Source organism: Oryctolagus cuniculus, chromosome 3, assembly GCF_964237555.1.
Source record: "Oryctolagus cuniculus chromosome 3, mOryCun1.1, whole genome shotgun sequence".
Classification (NCBI taxonomy): Eukaryota; Metazoa; Chordata; class Mammalia; order Lagomorpha; family Leporidae; genus Oryctolagus; species Oryctolagus cuniculus.
The window spans coordinates 31,367,779-31,387,597 of record NC_091434.1 but is presented as its reverse complement, the minus strand read 5'-3'; the positions used below and the strand labels follow the sequence as shown (position 1 = coordinate 31,387,597).

At 41.1% G+C, this 19,819-nt stretch overlaps 1 protein-coding gene across 1 annotated transcript in view; it reads left to right on the top strand.

Moving 5' to 3' along the window:
- Positions 1-9,692: 9,692 nt before the first annotated feature.
- The window catches only part of PTH2R (parathyroid hormone 2 receptor), a 138,807-nt gene continuing 128,680 nt past the window's right edge, over positions 9,693-19,819 (top strand). Inside the window, exon 1 of the mRNA XM_070070279.1 lies at positions 9,693-10,864. Coding sequence (XP_069926380.1) covers positions 10,790-10,864 — 75 coding nt within the window. The 5' untranslated portion in view covers positions 9,693-10,789. The remainder of the gene's footprint in view (positions 10,865-19,819) is intronic.

Genomic DNA, 19,819 nt, shown 5'->3' with positions numbered 1-19,819 from the left:
TCTGAAGCCAGGAGCCAGGTGCTTCTCCTGGTCTCCCATGTGGGTGCAGGGCCTAAGGACCTGGGCCATCCTCCACTGCACTCCTGGGCCACAGCAGAGAGCTGGCCTGGAAGAGGGGCAACCGGGACAGAATCCGGCTCCCCGACCGGGACTAGAACCCGGTGTGCCGGCGCTGCAGGCAGAGGATTAGCCTATTGAGCCACAGCGCCGGCCCCCATTCATTCTTGTTTTGCAAAGAGCAGGAAACTGGTGCCAATGAATTAAATATCTTATTCCAGGGTCACAGACAGTCCTAGCAGTGGTATAAGCTAGATTTGGGTACAAGTTTGCCCAACCCAAAGCCAGTCCATAATCTTTGCATTACATGTCCTTGGGCAAGATGATCTACATAGCCATGGATGGATTCATTAATGAACCAGCAACATCTGAGGATATCACACTTGAATTTCATTGGTTCTAGGACCTTAGAAGCTGTAATTCCACACACATTTGGGAAGGTCTCATCTCAGCTGATGTTCCATGTCATTCTTCAACATTACAATGACACCTTTTTTTTTTGTGTCATGCCCATTGGTGATTCCCATCCCAGCAAAACTTAGTGATAGTCTGTTGGGTCATGTTTATCTCCCTATCTACTCTGTATTGATACAGAGATACTGTAATCCCTGAATTCTGTATCTTTGCACTAAATACATCTTAATGAATTGTGAAATACCAAATAATATAAATGTTGAGATAAGAATAATTATAAACCAGAGTAGAAGTAGGGAAATAAATATGAGTTTAGAAAGAAAACTGCCAAAGACCATAGCCAAACTACTAGGATATACTATTATAATTATAAACTAATAGGATAAACTATTAGCATATATGAGATATACTAATTCACTGCCCATCCCTGAGTATCTCCTTCTTCTAATATTTAATTATACTTCTAGTGTAAGGACTTCAAAGGCATTTCCATCAGGGGAGAAAATGCTAATGCAGGATCTGGTATTCAGTAAGTACTCATGAATGAAAGAACCAATATCCCTAGCCTGGACTAATTGAACCCTGTGGCACATATGAAGAAAGCAATGGAAGATTATTAAACTTTTCATGAATATGTTGAATTAAGTAAAATAACCTTAGCAGCAACATTTGGATACCCTTCTTAGAATCAAGAGATTCTGAGTAATAACAACAAGGTTTTCATGTCATGAAGATTTTTTATTACCTCTGGATTTAAGCATTAAGGTGTATTCATTCAAGATATTAGAAAATACTACATTTAAAATATTTTTTTCCATTTCTCTGGACATTAGGAATGTGCTATAGTTGTAGAATGAGCCATTAAAAGCCAGCACATACATACAACAACACAATTATACATGCATATAATCTAGGCAGGTTGTCTACACTCATTGATGCAGCTTTTTGGCATCTTGCAGCATTTCATTAAAATTCCTCCTATTTTAGTTCTTGACAATTTTTAATGCTTAATTAACTCCATCAATTGTGGATTACTGCCAGCTTTATTTGCAGAAACCATGGAAATTTATTAACTCTCATAAATGCCAAAAGACAATAGAGGCACTGGAGGGCTGATAATTAAATGCATCTTTTAATTTCTAACCTATAAATGGAATTCAGTTCATATTCATTTGCAGGTTGTTGTCAATGTGTAGCTTCTGGAGTGGCATCTCCCCCCAAGTCTTGGTTTTGTTTGACTTTCAATGAATCAGGGTGAAGCTGACTCTTCAAGTGTGCCAAACATGTTATGTTTTGTCATAAACCATTCATGAGCAAAGTGTCAAGATCCTTGAAGATTTTTAAAAGCAATTTATTTATTTATTTGAAAAGTGGAGCAGCAGAGAAAGCCAGAGTGAAAGCAAGAGAAAATAGAAAACTTCCCTTCCCCTCAGATGCCTGCAACAACCAGGATGAAGCTAGGGGTACAGAATTCCATTCAGGTCTCACACATGGGTGGTGGGACCCAAGTACTTGGACCATCATTTGCTGTTCTTCCAGGTGTATTAACAAGAAGCTGGATCAAAAATGGAGTAGCTGGAACTCGAACCTGCACTCTAATATGAATGTGGGTGTCTCAATTAGTAGCTTAACCTGCTGCACCACAGCTCTTTAAAAAAAAGGTGGGGGGAGGGAGGCTGGGGCTGTGGTATAGCAGGTAAAGCTGCCTGCAGTGTCGGCATCCCATACAGGTACTGGTTCGAGTCCCAGCTATTCCTCTTCCGATCCAGCTCTCTGCTATGGCCTGGAAAATCAGTAGAAGATAGCCCAAGCGCTTGGGCCCCTGCACCCATGTGGGAGACCTAGAAGAAGCTCCTAGCTCCTGGCTTCAGATTGGCCCATTTCCAGCTGATGCAGCCATATGGGGAATGAACCAGAGATGGAAGACCTCTCTCTCTGTCTGCCTCTGCCTCTCTGTAAATCTGCTTTTCAAATAAATAAATCTTTAAAAAAATTAGCTGCTGTTTTGACACAGCATAGAAAAGCATCCTCTTTTAGGCTACAGAAGACATTCATAAGACTGAATTTGCTATTGTGGGCATTCTATTAAAAGGTATTGGTTTCTTTTTTCTCTCAGAATGAAACAGTCCTAGAGCAGATATATCCTCATTATCCTTAATAAAATGGTGATGTCTACTTAGCTTTATTTAATTTCCAACAAACAGAGTCCATGTCACACTTAGCACTCCTTGGTATTCTCTTGAGAGAGCTCATGTGCCAGAATGGTCATGGGAGTGCCACGTGTCTCCTGTAAGAAAAGCATGTACAAGTGCCCAGTGGGTTTATGACAATGGTTGAATGGCAGTGCTCCGATCATTTCCAATGACCGCGGTGATTTAGTGACCAGATAGATGAGTCTGCTAATTTTATAGAACCGGCAAAGGGTGAGAAGAGAGGCAGTCACCTTCAATTCTTCCTGAAATCCTAGCTACTTCCTTTAGCTATTTGATCCATTTTCCTTTTGCAGAGAATGCTGCTGGTTACAGCTTACTAAAATAAACATTTTGTTATATTTGTAGTGGTTATGTGTTCAGAGCCTAATAGAGTACCTGTTTATTGAAAAATAAGAATTATAAATAGCAATGTTCAAGTTCCTCACAATGCAAGCGGTAGAACTGATTTCAGTACACCCTTCTGTTTTGTATTTTGTTGTTGTAATATTCAGGGAAGTACTTACCAAAAAGATCTGCCCAGTCAGTAGATTTGTCATTAATGCATCTCTTTGGGACTATCTGCAATTAAAATATATGTCCATTTACTTGTCAATGACACATTCTTATATTTGTAGGAGTAGCATGCTATTTGAGACTTTTATTAAAACATCTTTTTCAGATGTATAGCTTAATCTGGTAAAAATGGCAACATTATCCAGATCATTTAGGGATGACTTAGAATAAATCACATTACTGGTTTTTTAGCAATTAGGTTTGTTATAATATCTGTAGTTTTTTATACACGTGCCACTGACTTTAATTTAGGAAAAAGTATATTATTTTTAATTAGTTTTTAACAGAGTCAGTATGCTTTGTAGATAAAATTCTTTTTTTTTTTTTACAGGCAGAGTGGACAGTGAGAGAGAGAGAGAGACAGAGAGAAAGGTCTTCCTTTGCCGTTGGTTCACCCTCCAATGGCTGCTGTGGCCAGCGCACCACGCTGATCTGAAGCCAGGAGCCAGGTACTTATCCTGGTCTCCCATGGGGTGCAGGACCCAAGCACTTGGGCCATCCTGCACTGCCTTCCCAGGCCACAGCAGAGAGCTGGCCTGGAAGAGAAGCAACCAGGACAGAATCTGGCACCCCGACCGGGACTAGAACCCGGTGTGCCAGTGCCGCAGGCGGAGGATTAGCCAAGTGAGCCATGGCGCTGGCCAGGATTGCTTTTATTAACTCTGTGAAAAATGATATTGGTATTCAGATAAGGAATACATTGAATCTGAAAATTGCTTTAGATAGTATAGGTATTTCAATGATATTGATTCTTTTGATCCATGAGCAAGGAATACCTTTCCATTTTTTTGTGTGTGTATCCTTGATGATTTCTTTCATCAATGTTTGATAATTTCATTGTAGAGATCTTTCACTTCTTGGTAAATTTATCCCTAAATATTTGATTTTTTTGATGACTATTTTGAATGGAATTTTTTATTTCTTGATTTCTCTTTCTGTGAGTTCATCATTAGCACACAAAAATGCATTTTTGTATGTTTATTTTGTAATCCACAACTTTACTGAATTGGCTTATCAATTCTGACAGCTTTTTGATGGAGTGTTTTGATTTTTCCATGTACAACATCATGTCATCTGCAAACATGAGTAATTTCACTTCCTCTTTTCCAGTTTCAATGCCTTTTATTTTTTTCTCCTCCCTAAATTCTCTTGCTGAAACTTTCAGTACCATATTGAATAAGAGTGGTGAAAGTGGACATCCTTGTTTTATTCCAGATCTGAGGGGAAATTTTTTAGTTTTTCCCCATTCAGTACGATATTGGCTTGTTGGTTTGTGAGATATAACTTTTATAATTTTGATGAATGTTCCTTCTGTACCTAATTTGTGGAGGGTTTTTCTCATGAAGTGGTGTTGAATCTTACCAAATGCTTTCTCTGTATCTATTGAGGTGATCATATGTTTTTTGTTCTTCATTCTATTGATGTGGTTTATAGCATTTATTGATTTGCAAATACTGAAACATAGTGAAAAGTATTTTAGATATGGTAAATCAGATAATAGCTCAATTCTATACAAGTGTTTTGCACATTAGGTCAGCAGTCATTCAATATACAATTGCTAAGAATAATTTCTAAAGCCTATTTATATATTATCAGAAATATGATTTATATGTGTTATATTCAACTAATTGATTTTTTTTCAAAAGATATTTGCTGTGTACACAAGTATTTCACCAGATGAATTTTTGTGTCTTGAAATTTTCTTATAAGCATAAAAGGTTTTTTATGGACAAAATAAAAACAATTTTCATTGGTATATCAATATGTATTTGGCAAGCAGTGATCTCATAGTACCTGAACAGAAACCAACTGGATACAAGACATGAGAATCAGTGGGCCAAATTTATGAATATTATGCTCCTTCAATAAGTGTACTTCAGACATCTGAAGGGGGTGTACAATAGGATTACGCCATGCTCGGATATATTGGATGTGTGTGTATGAATCTTGTGCAAATTGAGTTTCTTTGAGGACTATCTAGATTATTTCTGTGTCAATCTTCAAACCTTTACTTAGTCCCATTCTCCAATTATACATTCTCTTCAGTCTGTAAATTCTCCCCAACCTATCACCTAGTGTTCTAACAGTGAAGATTAGCATCTGTTTCCTCTGGGAGAAATACCTTATCTTGCTCCCCCATTACGAACAATATCAATCTCTTTCTTTTGGTCCTATGAGTTGCAAAAAGATATATTTTTTTAAACACAGTTATCCCCTTTAGTGTTCAATGCAAGTCAGAGAGCAGGTCCTATTAATATATTCTTTTATGGTTCCTCTCAGCTCTGTCCCTTCTTGTATATTTACTACCTGCCATTTTCATTCTCAGGGCTTGCAGTCTCCCTTTCTCCCCCTCTGCACAGCCGATATTCCAGAATCCATCAGACTTCTATACGTCTTCCTCCCTGTGTACATCCCCCCTCCCCCGTCTCATATGTGTTCTTCAGTGTCCATTGACACTGTTATCTATCTACTTCCTGAGTTCCTGCCAGAAAGCCCTCAACACTGAACTCCAGAGGCCCAATTTCTTACATTTTTCAAACGTAACAGTCAAGTACTCACCAGAAACATTGCCAACTCTTTGACTGGGGTCTTTAACATCTGGGTTTGATGAGAGGGATTCCTCTCTGGGGTAAAACAAGAGATGAACTGTTAGATCACCTGCATACTCTACTTTACTTTCTAAGTCTCTCCTGGCAGAATCAGCATTACAGAGCAGAAGTTGCATTTTAGAGATATTAGCAAACTCTTATCCTCTAGTTCCTTTCAAATTATATTTCCCATTAAAAGTATGGATTCTTTAAAATCTTTTTTAAAAGATTTATTCATTTATTTAAAATGCAGAGCTATAATACCACTTGTTCTCCCTGATAGGTGACAACTAACTGAGCACCAAAAAGGAAACCTGTTAAAGTGAAATGAACACTATGAGAAGCGGTGACTTGATCAGCCCTCACCCTGACTGTTGATGAGCAGCTTAATATGTTATCCTTCTTAGTATTTTTTTTTGTTTGTTCTACTTAGTACTTTTGGTTGAATACTGTAATCAATACACAATTCTTCTTAAGTGCTGAAACTTAACTGAAAAGTGATCGCTGTTAAATATAAGAGTGTGAATAAGAGAGGGAAGAGATGTGCAATCCGGGACATGCTCAAGCTGACTTACCTCAAACGGTAGAGTTAGAAACATACCAGGGGATTCAAATTCAATCCCATCAAGGTGGCATGTACCAATGTCATCTCACTAGTCCCAGTGATCAATTTCTGTTCACAATTGATCATAATGATAGGACTAAGAACCAAAGGGATCACATAAACAAGAATAGTGTCTGCAAATACTAGCTGATAGAATAAAAAAGGGAGAGAATCCAACATGGGAAGTGAGATACACAGCAGACCCATAGAATGGCAGATGTCCTAAATAGCACTCTGGCCTCAGAATCAGCCCTTAAGGCATGTGGATCCAGCTGAAAAGCCCATGAGACTATTTCAGGCATGGAAAGCCAAGACACTCTGGAAAAAAAAAAAAAACCTAAATGAAAGATCTCCGCGAGTGAGATCCTAGTGGAAAGAACGGGTCATCAAAGAAGGAGGTACCTTTCTCTGAAGGGAGGAAAGAACTTCCACTTTGACCATGGCCTTGTCTAAATATGATCAGAGTCAGTGAACTCAGGGGGCTTCCATAGCCTTGGCAGCTCATGACAAGAGCCTAGGGTGATTACTGAGGCCATAAACAAGAGTGTCAATTTGTTAAGTCCACAACAGGAGTCACTGTGCACTTACTTCTCATGTAGGATCTCTGTCCTTAGTGTGCTGTACATTGAGATTTAATGCTATAACTAGTACTCAAACAGTATTTTTCACTTTATGTTTCTGTGTGGGAGCAAACTGTTGAAATCTTTACTTAATGTATGCTAAACTGAACTTCTGTATATAAAGAGAATCGAAAATGAATCTTGATGTGAATGGAAGGGGAGAGGGAGTGGGAAAGGGGAGGGATGTGGGTGGGAGGGACGTTATGGGGGGGAAGCCATTGTAATCCATAAGCTGTACTTTGGAAATTTATATTCATTAAATAAAAGTTAAAAAAAAGAAAATGCAGAGTTATAGAGAGGCAGAGAAAGAGAGAGAGGCAGAGAGAGAGAGTGTGTGTGTGTCTTCCATCTACTGGTTCACTCCCCAAATGGGTGCAATGGCCAGAGCTCACCAATCCGAAGCCAGGAGCCAGGAGCTTCTTTCAGGTCTTCCACATGGGTGCAGGGGCCCTAGGATTTAGGCCATCTTTATTGCTTTCCCAGGTCATAGCAGAGAGCTGGATCAGAAGTGGAGCAGCTGGGACTTGAACCGGCGCCCATATGGGATGCCAGCACTGTCGGCGGTGGCTTTACCAGCTATGCCACGGTGTCGGCCCCAAGATACTCTAATTTTTAGTCTAGTATAAAAGCTAAGATAAAAGAGAAGATTGAAACATTTGTTTTATTTTTAAAAAGATTTATTCATTTGAAAGGCAAAGTGTCAGAGAGAGGGAAAGACACACACACACACACACACATGCAGAGAGAGAGAGAGAGAGAGAGAGGTTTCTTTCATCTGCTGATTCATTCACCAAATGCTTACAACAGTTTTGTGTGGGACAGGCAGAATTCAAGAGCCCAGAACTCCATTCCATTTTCCCATATGGCTGGCAGGAACCCAAGTTTTGGGGACATTATCTGCTGCCTCCTGGGGTGTATATTAGCACGAAGCTGGACAGGAAGTGGAGGAGCCAAGACCTGAACCAGCAGAATGTGGGCATCCCAAGCAGTAACTGCAGCCCCACTGTATTCAAGCAAGATTGATTTAGATACATGTATTAGAAAACAAAAACCTCAGGACCAGCACTGTGACATAGCAGGTAAAGCTGCTGCCTACAGTGCCAATATCCCATATGGGCACCAATTTGAGTCCCTGCTGCTCCACTTCCAATCTAGCTCTCTGCTATGGCGTGGGACAGCAGTAGAAGATGGCCCAAATCTTTGGGCCCCTGAACCCACCTGCGAGACCCAGAAGATGCTCCTGGCTCCTGGCTTTGGATCAGTGCAGCTCCAGCTGTTTTGGCCATTTGGGGAGTGAACCAGCAGATGGATGATCTCTCTCTCTCTCTCTCTCTCTCTCTGCCTTTGCCTCTCTGTAACTCTGCCTTTCAAATAAATAACTAAATCTTAAAAAAAAAAAACAAAAACTTCTCACAGATTAAATATTATAAATTAGACTGAGAATACAGTAGGGAAAACACTTCCATATTTATGTTAGAAACAATTTAATATTCTAAATGTATACAGTGCTTTTCTTTTCTTTCTTTCTTTCTTTCTTTTTTTTTTTTTTTGACAGGCAAAGTGGACAGTGAGAGAGAGAGAGACAGAGAGAAAGGTCTTCCTTTTTGCCGTTGGTTCACCCTCCAATGGCCGCTGCGGCTGGCGCGCTGCGGCCGGCGCACCACGCTGATCCGATGGCAGGAGCCAGGTACTTCTCCTGGTCTCCCGTGGGGTGCAGGGCCCAAGCACTTGGGCCATCCTCCACTGCACTCCCGGGCCACAGCAGAGAGCTGGCCTGGAAGAGGGGCAACCAGGACAGAATCCGGCACCCAGACGGGGACTAGAACCCGGTGTGCCGGCGCCTCAAGGCGGAGGATTAGTCTAGTGAGCCACTGCGCCGGCTTTACAGTGCTTTTCTATACAGGAAACATTAAATCATCCTTTGCTCTTTCATAGAAAATCATCCTGTCAAATAATATTAATCATAATAGCTAACATGTGTTAGGCATTTTCCCTGCTTGAATTTTTGTTAACTCATTTGATGTTTCCAACAAACTTTTGAGTGTGAGAAATGGAATGGACGTGTGCAGCCCTATGTTGAGGTCCTAATTTTCGGGTGATAGATAGTATTACCAGGCAGGGCCTTTGGGAGGTGATTTGGCCGTGAAGGTGGAGCCCTGGTGAAGGGGTTTTATGACCTTCTAAGAGATCTCTCAGAGTCCCTCACCCCTTCTGCCAGGTGAGGTTACAGCCAGAAGACAGCAAATCCACTAGGTGCCTTCGTGGTGGACTTCCCAGACTGTGAGAAATGCATTTCTGTTGCTTATAATCCATCCAGTCTATGGTATCTTGTTAGAGCATCCAGAGCTAAGACAGGGAGGGTGGAGACCCTCCCAGAGCAGGAGTCTGAACCAGGTCATCTGGCTTCAAAGCACATGCAATTCACTTCTTTCCTCAGGTGGCAAGAGCAGGAGATTTTATAAATAAGGGCCATAATTGGCCAGGAAATACATAAAACAGTCAACCTGTTCATACACTAAGAATTAAAACTAAGACAATAACGTGGTGGCCCCCTTGCCAAGATTCTGAAAAACAATACCGATGAAGGCAAGAGCATGGGAGATGCTTCATCAAGGCTACCGTGGGTTTAATCTAGAAATACTCACGAAAGCCTCAAATTTGAGCACATCATTTAAGTAAAAACCACAGTTAACGTTTAAGACAGTTTTCAAGAATTTACACAAAATCACACATATTCTGGGACAGTCATTAATTGATTCAGTACAGCTCAGTTTAGTAGCCGAGCTGGCTCTGGGGCAGGTCAGCATGCCACAAAGTGGCCCCTTGAAAACCACCTGGCAAACAAATAGACAACCGCAAAAAACCAAAACAATTCTGCCGGAGACGACCAATTTCCTTGAGATGTTATTTTCCCAGGATGAGATCCCTTTATCCTCAAAATCTCGTTTTTCATTTGTAATTGGAGATGGTCAGACCTATAAATATGTGTGTATATCGATCATATCCTAGATACATGATCTATATGACAGGTAGATGCACTGTGAAATAGGACACACACACACACACACACACACACACACTCACTCACTCTCACTCTCTGTGATTACAAGAAAATAAAAAGGAGAATTTGGACCAGCTGCGGAGAGGGCGGGCTGTGGACGGGGCCGGCTCATAGCGCAGGTATCAAGCCCTTCCCCGCACCGTCCGACGTTCCCGTGGCTGACCGTCAGCGCGTGTGTGGGCAGGAAGGGACTTCTGGGCTACCCCCCGGGGGCCCCGGGCGCCCCTGGAGTCTGCGCTGGAACACGGACGGAGCGGAGGGAGCAGAGTCCGTGGAGTTGGCGGCGGCGACAGCAGGGTCTGCGGACGGTGGCCCTCGGGCCCCTGGGCTGCGGGACCGGTGACTCGGAGGAGGAGCGCGACCGCCTCCAGGTGCCCCTGCAGCAGCTAGGGGCGCGCCCGGAGTTCGGGGCTCAGAGTCCGCCCCCTTCCCGCGGCCCCCTCCCGGCTGCAGGTGGCGCGGGGCGGTGAGACGAGACCGGGTTCTTCCTGGAAGACGGCACCGGCCCCGGGATACGGGCTTCGAGACGCGCAGGTTGTTTTCGGCCGCTGAGCCCCGGCCAGTGGCCCGGCTGCGCCTCGCTTCTGGCCGCAAGTTTGGCCGGCGCTGGCAAAGTTGACCACTCTGAAAGCCACTCGCGGGCTCGGAAAGAGGTTCCTGCTTCTCGTTCTGGTCCGAGCATGGCCGGGTCGGCGGTATCGCAGCATATCTGGGCTTGGGTGGTGCTCTGCAGCTGTCTCCTCGTGGGAGCCCAGGTAAGGAGCGGGCGCCCCAGGGCGGGATGGAGGCGAAGGCGCTCGGCGCTCGCGCACCTGCACATCCACGATTACACACCGCACTCCAGCGCTCGGCTGGGCTGGCAGGCGATCCGTGGATCTGCACAGGGGTGCTTCGGACGAGAGCTGTCCTGCTGCACTTGCAAACCAAGGGGGTATTTACGGACTGCAGAGTTCTGGATCGCGAGTGCGAAGCTGGAAGGGAAGGAACTCTTTCTGTTAGACTCTGAGTTCCTCCTTTAATTAAATCCAGATAGTTTTTGCCGGGTGGCAATTTACCATCGCTTTTGAAAACTTCAGCTTCCAGGATCGAGTGTGACCACTCTCCGCCAGGTCACTCGCCGGCCTTCCCTGATAGAGCAGCGCTCATCAGTATTCAAAGCGAGATTAGATGGAATCAGAGCACCGGGTTTCACGCAGCTCAGTTGTTAAGGTTGAGAATAAGCAGTGTCGTCATTTTCATACTGCTAATATCGTGTAGAGATTTTCTGGGCACAATTTCTCAGGGGAATCTCTTTAATGTGGAAGGAACAAAATAGGATTTACAGTCAGCTTTTCTGATGAGCTGGAAAGAGATGCCTGTAGCGATAGGTGTGGATTGAAACCGAATAAAGTTATTTTTCTACCATTACGTAGGGGGCGCACTTTGACCGTCAAAACTGAGCCCCAATTTAAAAACTTCTTTCACTGTCAGATTTTTGAACTGTTGATTTATGAACTGGTATGATCTAAACTTAGTGATGTACTATGCTTTTGGATTTCAGGTGACCAGTGTGAATTTAAATTATTCTAAAATTTCAATTTCTAAATGTCTAAAAGCCCATCTGTCATAGTCATAACGACATAAATTACTACTTCAAAAGGATTTCTATGAAATAGGTGTGCTGCTAAATTCTGGGCTTTACTTAACATGACCAGGATGTGTTGTATAGGCTGATCGTGCTAAAATGAGTTTGTGTATTTTATATTGACTAATTATATTAGCAATGAATACTTAAAAGTAGGGTGCACTCAAACCTGAAAAAAAATCACCAAGTTAATGGGAAGAATATAAATATAAGCAAAAAAATTCCCAAGAACTTGATGATAGATTTCTATGATGGTTCTAGAACTCTGATGGTCTCAAATATCTTACATTTTTATCTCATATTTGGATGCATACATCACTGTCTCCTTGTGTAAGACACAAATGAACCATTTATCTTATTCACTGTTCTGGATTACTTTTTCTAAGGGAATGGGAAGAAGACTTCACTTTGGGATTGCATGCAGAGTATTTTATTTTCCTTTTGCTTTCAACAGAACAATCGGGACACTGAGTACTTTTCCCATGGTAACTTTAAGCCAGACTTTCTCAACCTTGACACTCTGGACATCTTGGGCCTTGTAATTCTTTGTGGTGGGGGTTGTCTCCTACACTGTGGGATATTTACCATTCTTAATCCTTTATCTACCAGATACCGTTGGCATCCCCCTGCACCCTGCTGTGACAACCAAGCATATCTTTAGATTTTGCCAAATGTCCCTTTGGTGGCAAAATCACTCCTGGTTGAGCATCACTGCTTTAAACTGATTTTTTACTTATATCTATAGATGAAGAACTGTATAAGATGACAGTTTGTGATAATGTATTGCACATGTCAACTTTCTTGGCACTTTAAACAAAACCTGGAGATCAAATTAAAGCGCTTTACAATGACATGTTGACACATTTTCTGGTCTTAAGTTCTTTTTATCTTCAGAAGAGTCAAATTGGGTTAAGGTTGTTTGACTTCTCTAAAATTATTTGGTTTTTACTTAGGTCATGGTCAGTCCCTGTTCTGAAATACAATCAGTTAACTTGGGAGTAAATGAAAGATTAAAAACATTCAAGGCATTTTTTTTTTCATTCCAAGTGTCAGTTGATGGTTTTATTAGCTTCAGTTTGAGATACAGGATATTTGTGAAAAGTGAGCCTGACTCTGTTTCTTAAGAGTACACACTTAATGATGAATATATTTCTAGCTAATATATATATTTAAAAATGTATAGTATATTTGCTATAGCACCAGAAAGAACTCATGAAAGCCGAAAGAGCTTGGGTAGAATAAATGTTTTTGTTTAATAAACATTAGATCAGTTCCCAGAAGAGATGACATAGACTAGAGTTCATCAATTGTTTTAAAGATCTCTGTGGTTTTTGTTTGAAAAAACTGTTTTTGCCTCAATGCACAGTTCAAAACACATGCATTCCTGTATCAGGTGTCACTAGAGCACTCATGAATGCATTTCCCAAAGTCAGATTATCATATGGTGAAGAGGATTACCACATAAATGTTTTCAGTATTTTTGTTACTGTCAGTGGGTCCTGCTAGCTTTGAGATGGAGATAGGGGTACAAGAAGTTCATGGGGTAAGGGGTCACGCCTACGACAGGTGAAAGGGTAAGGAAACAGGACTGGACAGGGGCAGCCTCACGCCAGCAAATGCGCCTGACAAAGGTTTGGAGAACTAAGTGAGGAGCTCTAAGGTGAAGATTGCTCATCGGAAGAGGCCCATGGTATGAAAACAGGGCAAGGTCCTACTCCCTGAGCTCAGTCATCGGCTGGAGGTATTCAGAAAGTCATAGATTTAGCTCTAAAACTGAGACAGATGCTTGAAAATTCTTTCTTGGGAGGCTGCCGCAGCCGTGTGCACCTCTGTGTCTACCTCCCTGACAAAATGACCAGGAACCGACATTGGGGGTGCTTGGCTTGAGAATGGGCTGGGCCCCATGTGATTCAGTTACCTTTTCCAGGCTCAGGGGCCTCAGGAGAGTGTGACTCTCAGACAGTGTATGTGCTGGGAAATGAATATGAACTGTCCCCATACCTGGAAACAATCCCCAGAAGCTCAATAGCTCACACCTGAATTCCATGCAGTACCAGGTCTGAGCAGATACCGGAGAGCAGATTTTGTTTTATGGTTATCACTTGGTTGGTGTAGGTGGAGTCCCAGCACTGCTGTGGACATTCTGGTGTAAGGGCAGGAGCGTGGCCTGGGAACCTGGAAAGCTACATTCAAATTTCTCATCTAGGAGTGCTTTATCTCTCTTGTTCTGTGCAGTGGGGTGGTGAGGGTTAATGGCCTAGTAGGAAGATTCGGAGTCTCCTGGAAAATCAGAAATCTCGTACAGGGCAGGAAAGATTATGCTTAGTGATGATGCTTATTTACTTACTATGGTCCAAATACTGAGCTAAGCACTTTAGTCCCTCATTTAATTCCACTGTAATCATTGCACTTTTATAAAAGAGAAAGTGGAGCTAAGGGAGTGGAGTAGCCGTGACCTACAGTGGAGCTTCTACCTCTGGGGCCCACTCCTTCTGCTGGTGCCCTCTTTGAAGAATTCAGCTGGGCACTACTTATGTAAATTATGTATACACATACCCTCCATTGCAGCAATAACCATGCCTGGGCATATAATGCAAAGGATTTCTCACACAGGCCTGTAGTAATTATTGCAGTAATTCTATGGTATTTGAGAATTATAGACAACATGATTATTCACAGTTGGAATATTTTGCAGTAATAAAGAGTAAAGGATTACATGCATGCAAGCCAGGATGGGTGCGATTATAAAAACAGGATGAGATATGGGCACAGAAAAAGATCTGATATAATAGTATTTGTATGCATTAAAATACATGCATACAAAACAATAATCCATGTTGTGTAAACATACTCAGACGAGAGATGTATGCATGGTACATGTATATCTCACATAAATACTTGCATATGGGAGGCAGAGAAATAGGAAGGGAGCATAGACATAAAAGATGATAAATCAGGTAAATCAATAAATCAAGGATGCTTATACGCTACTTCTCAATCTGTTGTGGTAACTGGAAATTGTAGTGATAATAGATTGGGCTACCAACAAGCCATTGCTAGTAGATTTAATGAGAACAGTCATGGGAGAGAGGAGCTTCTCCAGTGTCGGGGGAGTTAGGGGACCACCCACCCTTAGCAAAATGAAACTGAATCTCAGCGACTAATAATCTCTGCATTGTGTTTATTGCTAAAGCGCTATTGTAAAAGAAACCACCATTGGCCTCTTTCTGTTTCAATTGACAACCAGGACTGTTTCCATTTGTGTTCCAGTTAAAAGGAAGTCTTGGATCCCTGAAGGCTGGGCTTCTTGGTGGCTGCAGTAATTGTGGGTAGTCTTTCAGCCCTTGTAGTCCAGAAGCAGTGAGATGGAAGGGGGGCAGGTATACGGTTTTTCTCTTGGCAAGGCAGACTGAGCAGGATTCATTTCTCTAGAATTTCCTCAATTCTTTATGAATAAAAATAGAACACTTTCAGCTAACACCACGCATTCCATTTATTTTGCAGTCTCAGACTTCAGTTGTTTTTGTCATCTATTAGAATTCACTCGTGTATTTTCGTTACCCTGTGTTTTGTTTTTGTCCTTTCTCTGAGTTGCTCTTTAGATTTTTAAAATGGCTATGTGACTATAGGCAGCTTATGTCGTATCTTCGAGTCACCATTTCCTCTACTATACAATCATGGCAATAACAGCATTTGCTCATAGAATGTGAGAATCTTGAATTTAAAAACAGACCAACAAAGGCTTTAGGATCTGAAAATGAAAACATCAGTTCTTTCATCTTCTTCTGTTAAACATTTAAAAAATGACTGCTGGAGATTACTTCTAACCTTGATTGGGAGCCACTGAAGGCTTTTCAGTGTATGTGTGTGTGTGTGTGTGTGTGTGTGTTTCTCTCTCACTCTCTCTGAAAAGCAGATAATTTTGTGAGGTTGTTCCTTGTGCCTGCAACACTATTCCTTTTATTTTTTATGGCTTCTTCAGATTACAACTTCTTTCTAATGACAATTGGACATTTTATTCATAGTATTGATAGCTGTTTTGATTTTATATTTGTTAATGAGTGTTTGATTAATATCTACCTCTGTCTCCTTCTAATTAGAAGGTATTTGCAGCAGTCCTGATAGTCACTACTGTGTACTTTGGGGAAGCTGAAATGCAAGGAAGTAGATAGATTCTAAAGAGATTTAGAAGGTACATTTTCCTGAAGGAAGAGCAAGTTAGGGAAGGTTTGATGAGTTTTTTTTAAACTTTAATTTAGTAAATATAAATTTCCAAAGTACAGTTTATGGATTACAATGGCTTTTCCCCCCATAACTTCCCTCCCACCCACACCCCTCCTATCTCCCGCTCCCTCTCCCATTCCATTCACATCAAGATTCATTTTCAATTACCTTTATATACAGAGATCAATTTAGTATCTATTAAGTAAAGATGTCATCAGTTTGAACCCACACAGAACATAAAGTGTAAAATACTGTTTCAGTACTAGTTATAGCATTAATTCACATTGGACAACACATTAAGGACAGAGATCCTACACGAGGAGTAAGTGCACAGTGACTCCTATTGTTAACTTAACAATTTGACACTCTTGTTATGGTGTCAGTAATCTCCCTAGGCTCTAGTCATGAGTTGCCAAGGCTATGGAAGCCTTTTGAGTTCGCTGACTTCGATCTTATTTAGACAAGGTCATAGTCAAAGTGGAAGTTCTCTCCTCCCTTCAGAGAAAGATACCTCCTTCTTTGATGGCCCCGTTCTTTCCACTGGGATCTCATTTGCAGAGATCTTTCATTTAGGTCTTTTTTTTTTTCCCAGAGTGTCTTGGCTTTCCATGCCTAAAATACTCTCATAGGCTCTTCAGTCAGATCCGAATGCCTTAAGGGCTGATTCTGAGGCCAGAGTGCTGTTTAGGACATCTGCCATTCTACGAGTCTGCTGTGTATCCCATTTCCCATGTTGGATCATTCTCTCCCTTTTTGATTCTATCAGGTTAGTATTCGCAGACACTAGTCTTGTTTATGTGATCCCTTTGACTCTTAGACCTATCAGTATGATCAATTGTGAATTGAAATTGATCACTTGGACTAGTGAGATGAAATTGGTACATGCAACCTTGATGGGATTATATTGGAATCCACTGGCACATTTCTAACTCTACCATTTGGGGCAAGTCCGTTTCAGCATGTCCCAAATTGTACATCTCTTCCCTCTGTTATTCCCACTCTTTTATTTAACAGGGATCACTTTTCAGTTAAATTTAAATACATAAGAATAATTGTATGTTAATTACAGAGTTCAACCAATAGTATTAAGTAGAACAAAAAAAAATACTAAAAGGGATAAAGTATTACATTGTACATCAACAGTCAGGACAGGAGCTGATCAAGTCATTGTTTCTCAGTGTCCCTTTCAATTCAACAGGTTTCCTTTTTGGTGCTTGGTTAGTTGTCACCGCTCAGGGAGAACATATGATATTTGTCCCTTTGGGACTGGCTTAATTCACTCAGCATGATGTGTTCCAGATTCCTCCATTTTGTTGCAAAACACCGGGTTTCATTGTTTTGGACTGCTGTATAGTATTCTATAGAGTAAATGTCCCCTAATTTCTTTATGTCTTCAGTTTAATAATTTTTTCAGTCTACAATTGATGGGCATTTGGGTTGATTCCAGGTCTTAGCTATTGTGAATTGAGCTGCAATAAACATTAAGGTGTAGACCGCTTGTTTGTTTGCCAATTTCATTTCCTGTGGGTAAATTCCAAGGAGTGGGATGGCTGGGTTGTATGGTAGGGTTATACTCAGGTTTCTGAGGAATCTCCAGACTGACTTTCACAGTAGCTTAACCAGTTTGCATTCCCACCAACAGTGGGTTAGTGTCCCTTTTCCCCACATCCTCTCCAGCATCTATTGTTGGTAGATTTCTGAATGTGAGCCATTCTAACCGGGGTGAGGTGAAACTTCACTGTGGTTTTGATTTGCATTTCCCTGATTGCTAGTGATCTTGAACATGTTTTCATGTGTCTGTTGGCCATTTGGATTTCCTTTTTTATAATAATGTCTATTGAGGTCCTTGGCCCATCTCTTAAGTGGATTGTTTGTTTTGATGTTGTGGAGTTTCTTGATCTCGTTGTAGATTCTGGTTATTAACCCTTTATCAGTTACATAGTTTGCAAATATTTTTCCCATTCTGTCGGTTGCCTCTTCACTTTCCTGACTGTTTCTTTTGAAGTACAGAAACTTCTCAATTTGATGCAATCCCAATAGTTGATTTTGGCTTTGACTGCCTGTGCTTCCAGGGTCCTTTCCAAAAAGTCTTTGCTGGTACCTATATCTTGCAGGGTTTCTCCAATATTCTCTAATAATTTGATGGTTGTTGGGTTATAGATTTAAGTCTTTAATCCATGTTGAGTGGATTTTTGTGTAGGGTGAAAGGTAGGGGTCTTGCTTCATGCTTCTGCACGTGGAAATCAAGTTTTCACAGCACCATTTGTTGAAATGACTGACCTTACTCCAGGGATTGGTTTTGGATCCTCGATCAAATATAAGTTGGCTGTGGATGTTTGGATTGATTTCTGGTGTTTCTATCCATCTGTTTCTGTACTAGTACCATGCTGTTTTGATAACAACTGCCCTGTAGTATGTCCTGAAATCTGGTATTGTGATTCCTCCGGCTTTGTTTTTGTTGCACTAGCTATTCCAGGTCTCCTGTGTCTCCATATGAATTTCAGCATAATTTTTTTCCATATCTGAGAAGAATGTCTTTTATATTTTGATTGGTATAACATTGAATCTATAAACTGCTTTTGGGAGAATGGACATTTTGATGATATTGATTCTTCCAATCCATGAGCATGGAAGATTTTTGCATTTTTTGTTTCCTCTTCTATTTCTTTCTTTAAGGTTTTGTAATTTTCATCATAGAGATCTTTGACGTCCTTGGTTTAGTTTATTCCAAGGTATTTGATTGTTTTTGTGGCTATTGTGAATGGGACTGATCTTAGCAGTTCTTTCTCAGCCGTGGCATTGCCTGTGTATACAAAGGCTGTTGATTTTTGTGCATTGATTTTATATCCTGCTACTTTGGCAAACTCTTCTATGAGTTCCAATAGTCTCTTACTAGAGTTCTTTGGGTCCCCTAACTAAAGAATCATATCATCTGCAAAGAGGGATAGTTTGAGTTCTTCCTTCCCAATTTGTATCCCTTTAATTTCTTTTTCTTGCCTAATAGCTCTGGCTAAATCTTCCAGAACTATATTGAACAGCAGTGGTGAGAGTGGCCTTCTCTGTCTGGTACCAGATCTCAGCAGAAATGCTTCCAACGTTTCCCCATTCAATAGGATGTTGGCCGTGGGTTTTTAATAAATTGGTTTGATTGTATTGAGGAAGGTTCCTTCCATACCCAGTTTGCTTAGAGTTTTCATCATGAAAGGATGTTGAATTTTATCGAATGCTTTCTCTGCATCTATTGAGATAATGATATGGTTTTTCTTCTGCAGTCTGTTAATGTGGTGTATCACATTGATTGATTTGTGCACATTGAACCATCCCTGCACACCAGGGATAAATCCCACTTGGTGTGGGTGGATGAATTTTCTGATGTATTGTTGCATTCTATTGGCCAGAAATTTATTGAGGATTTTTGCATCTATGATCATCAGGGATATTGGTCTGTAATTCTCTTTCAATGCTGCATCTTTTTCCCATTTGGAATTAAGGTGATGCTGGCTCCATAGAAAGAATTTGGGAGCATTCCCTCTTTTTTGATTGTTCTGATAGTTTGAGAAGAATTGGAGTTAGAGTCTGGTAGAATTCAGCAGTGAATCCATCTGGTCCTGGGCTTTTTTTAGTTGGGAGGGCCTTTATTGCTGTTTCAATTTCTGTGTCAGTTATGGGTCTCTTTAGGTTTTCTATGTCTTCCTGGTTCAATTTAGGTAGGTTGCATGTGTCCAGGAATCTATCCATTTCTGATAGATTTCCCTGTCTGCTGGCATACAAGTCCTTGTTGTAATTTCTGATGATTCTTTTTATTTCTGTGCTGTATGTTGTTACGTTTCCTTTTTATCTCTGATTTTATTGAAATGGGTTT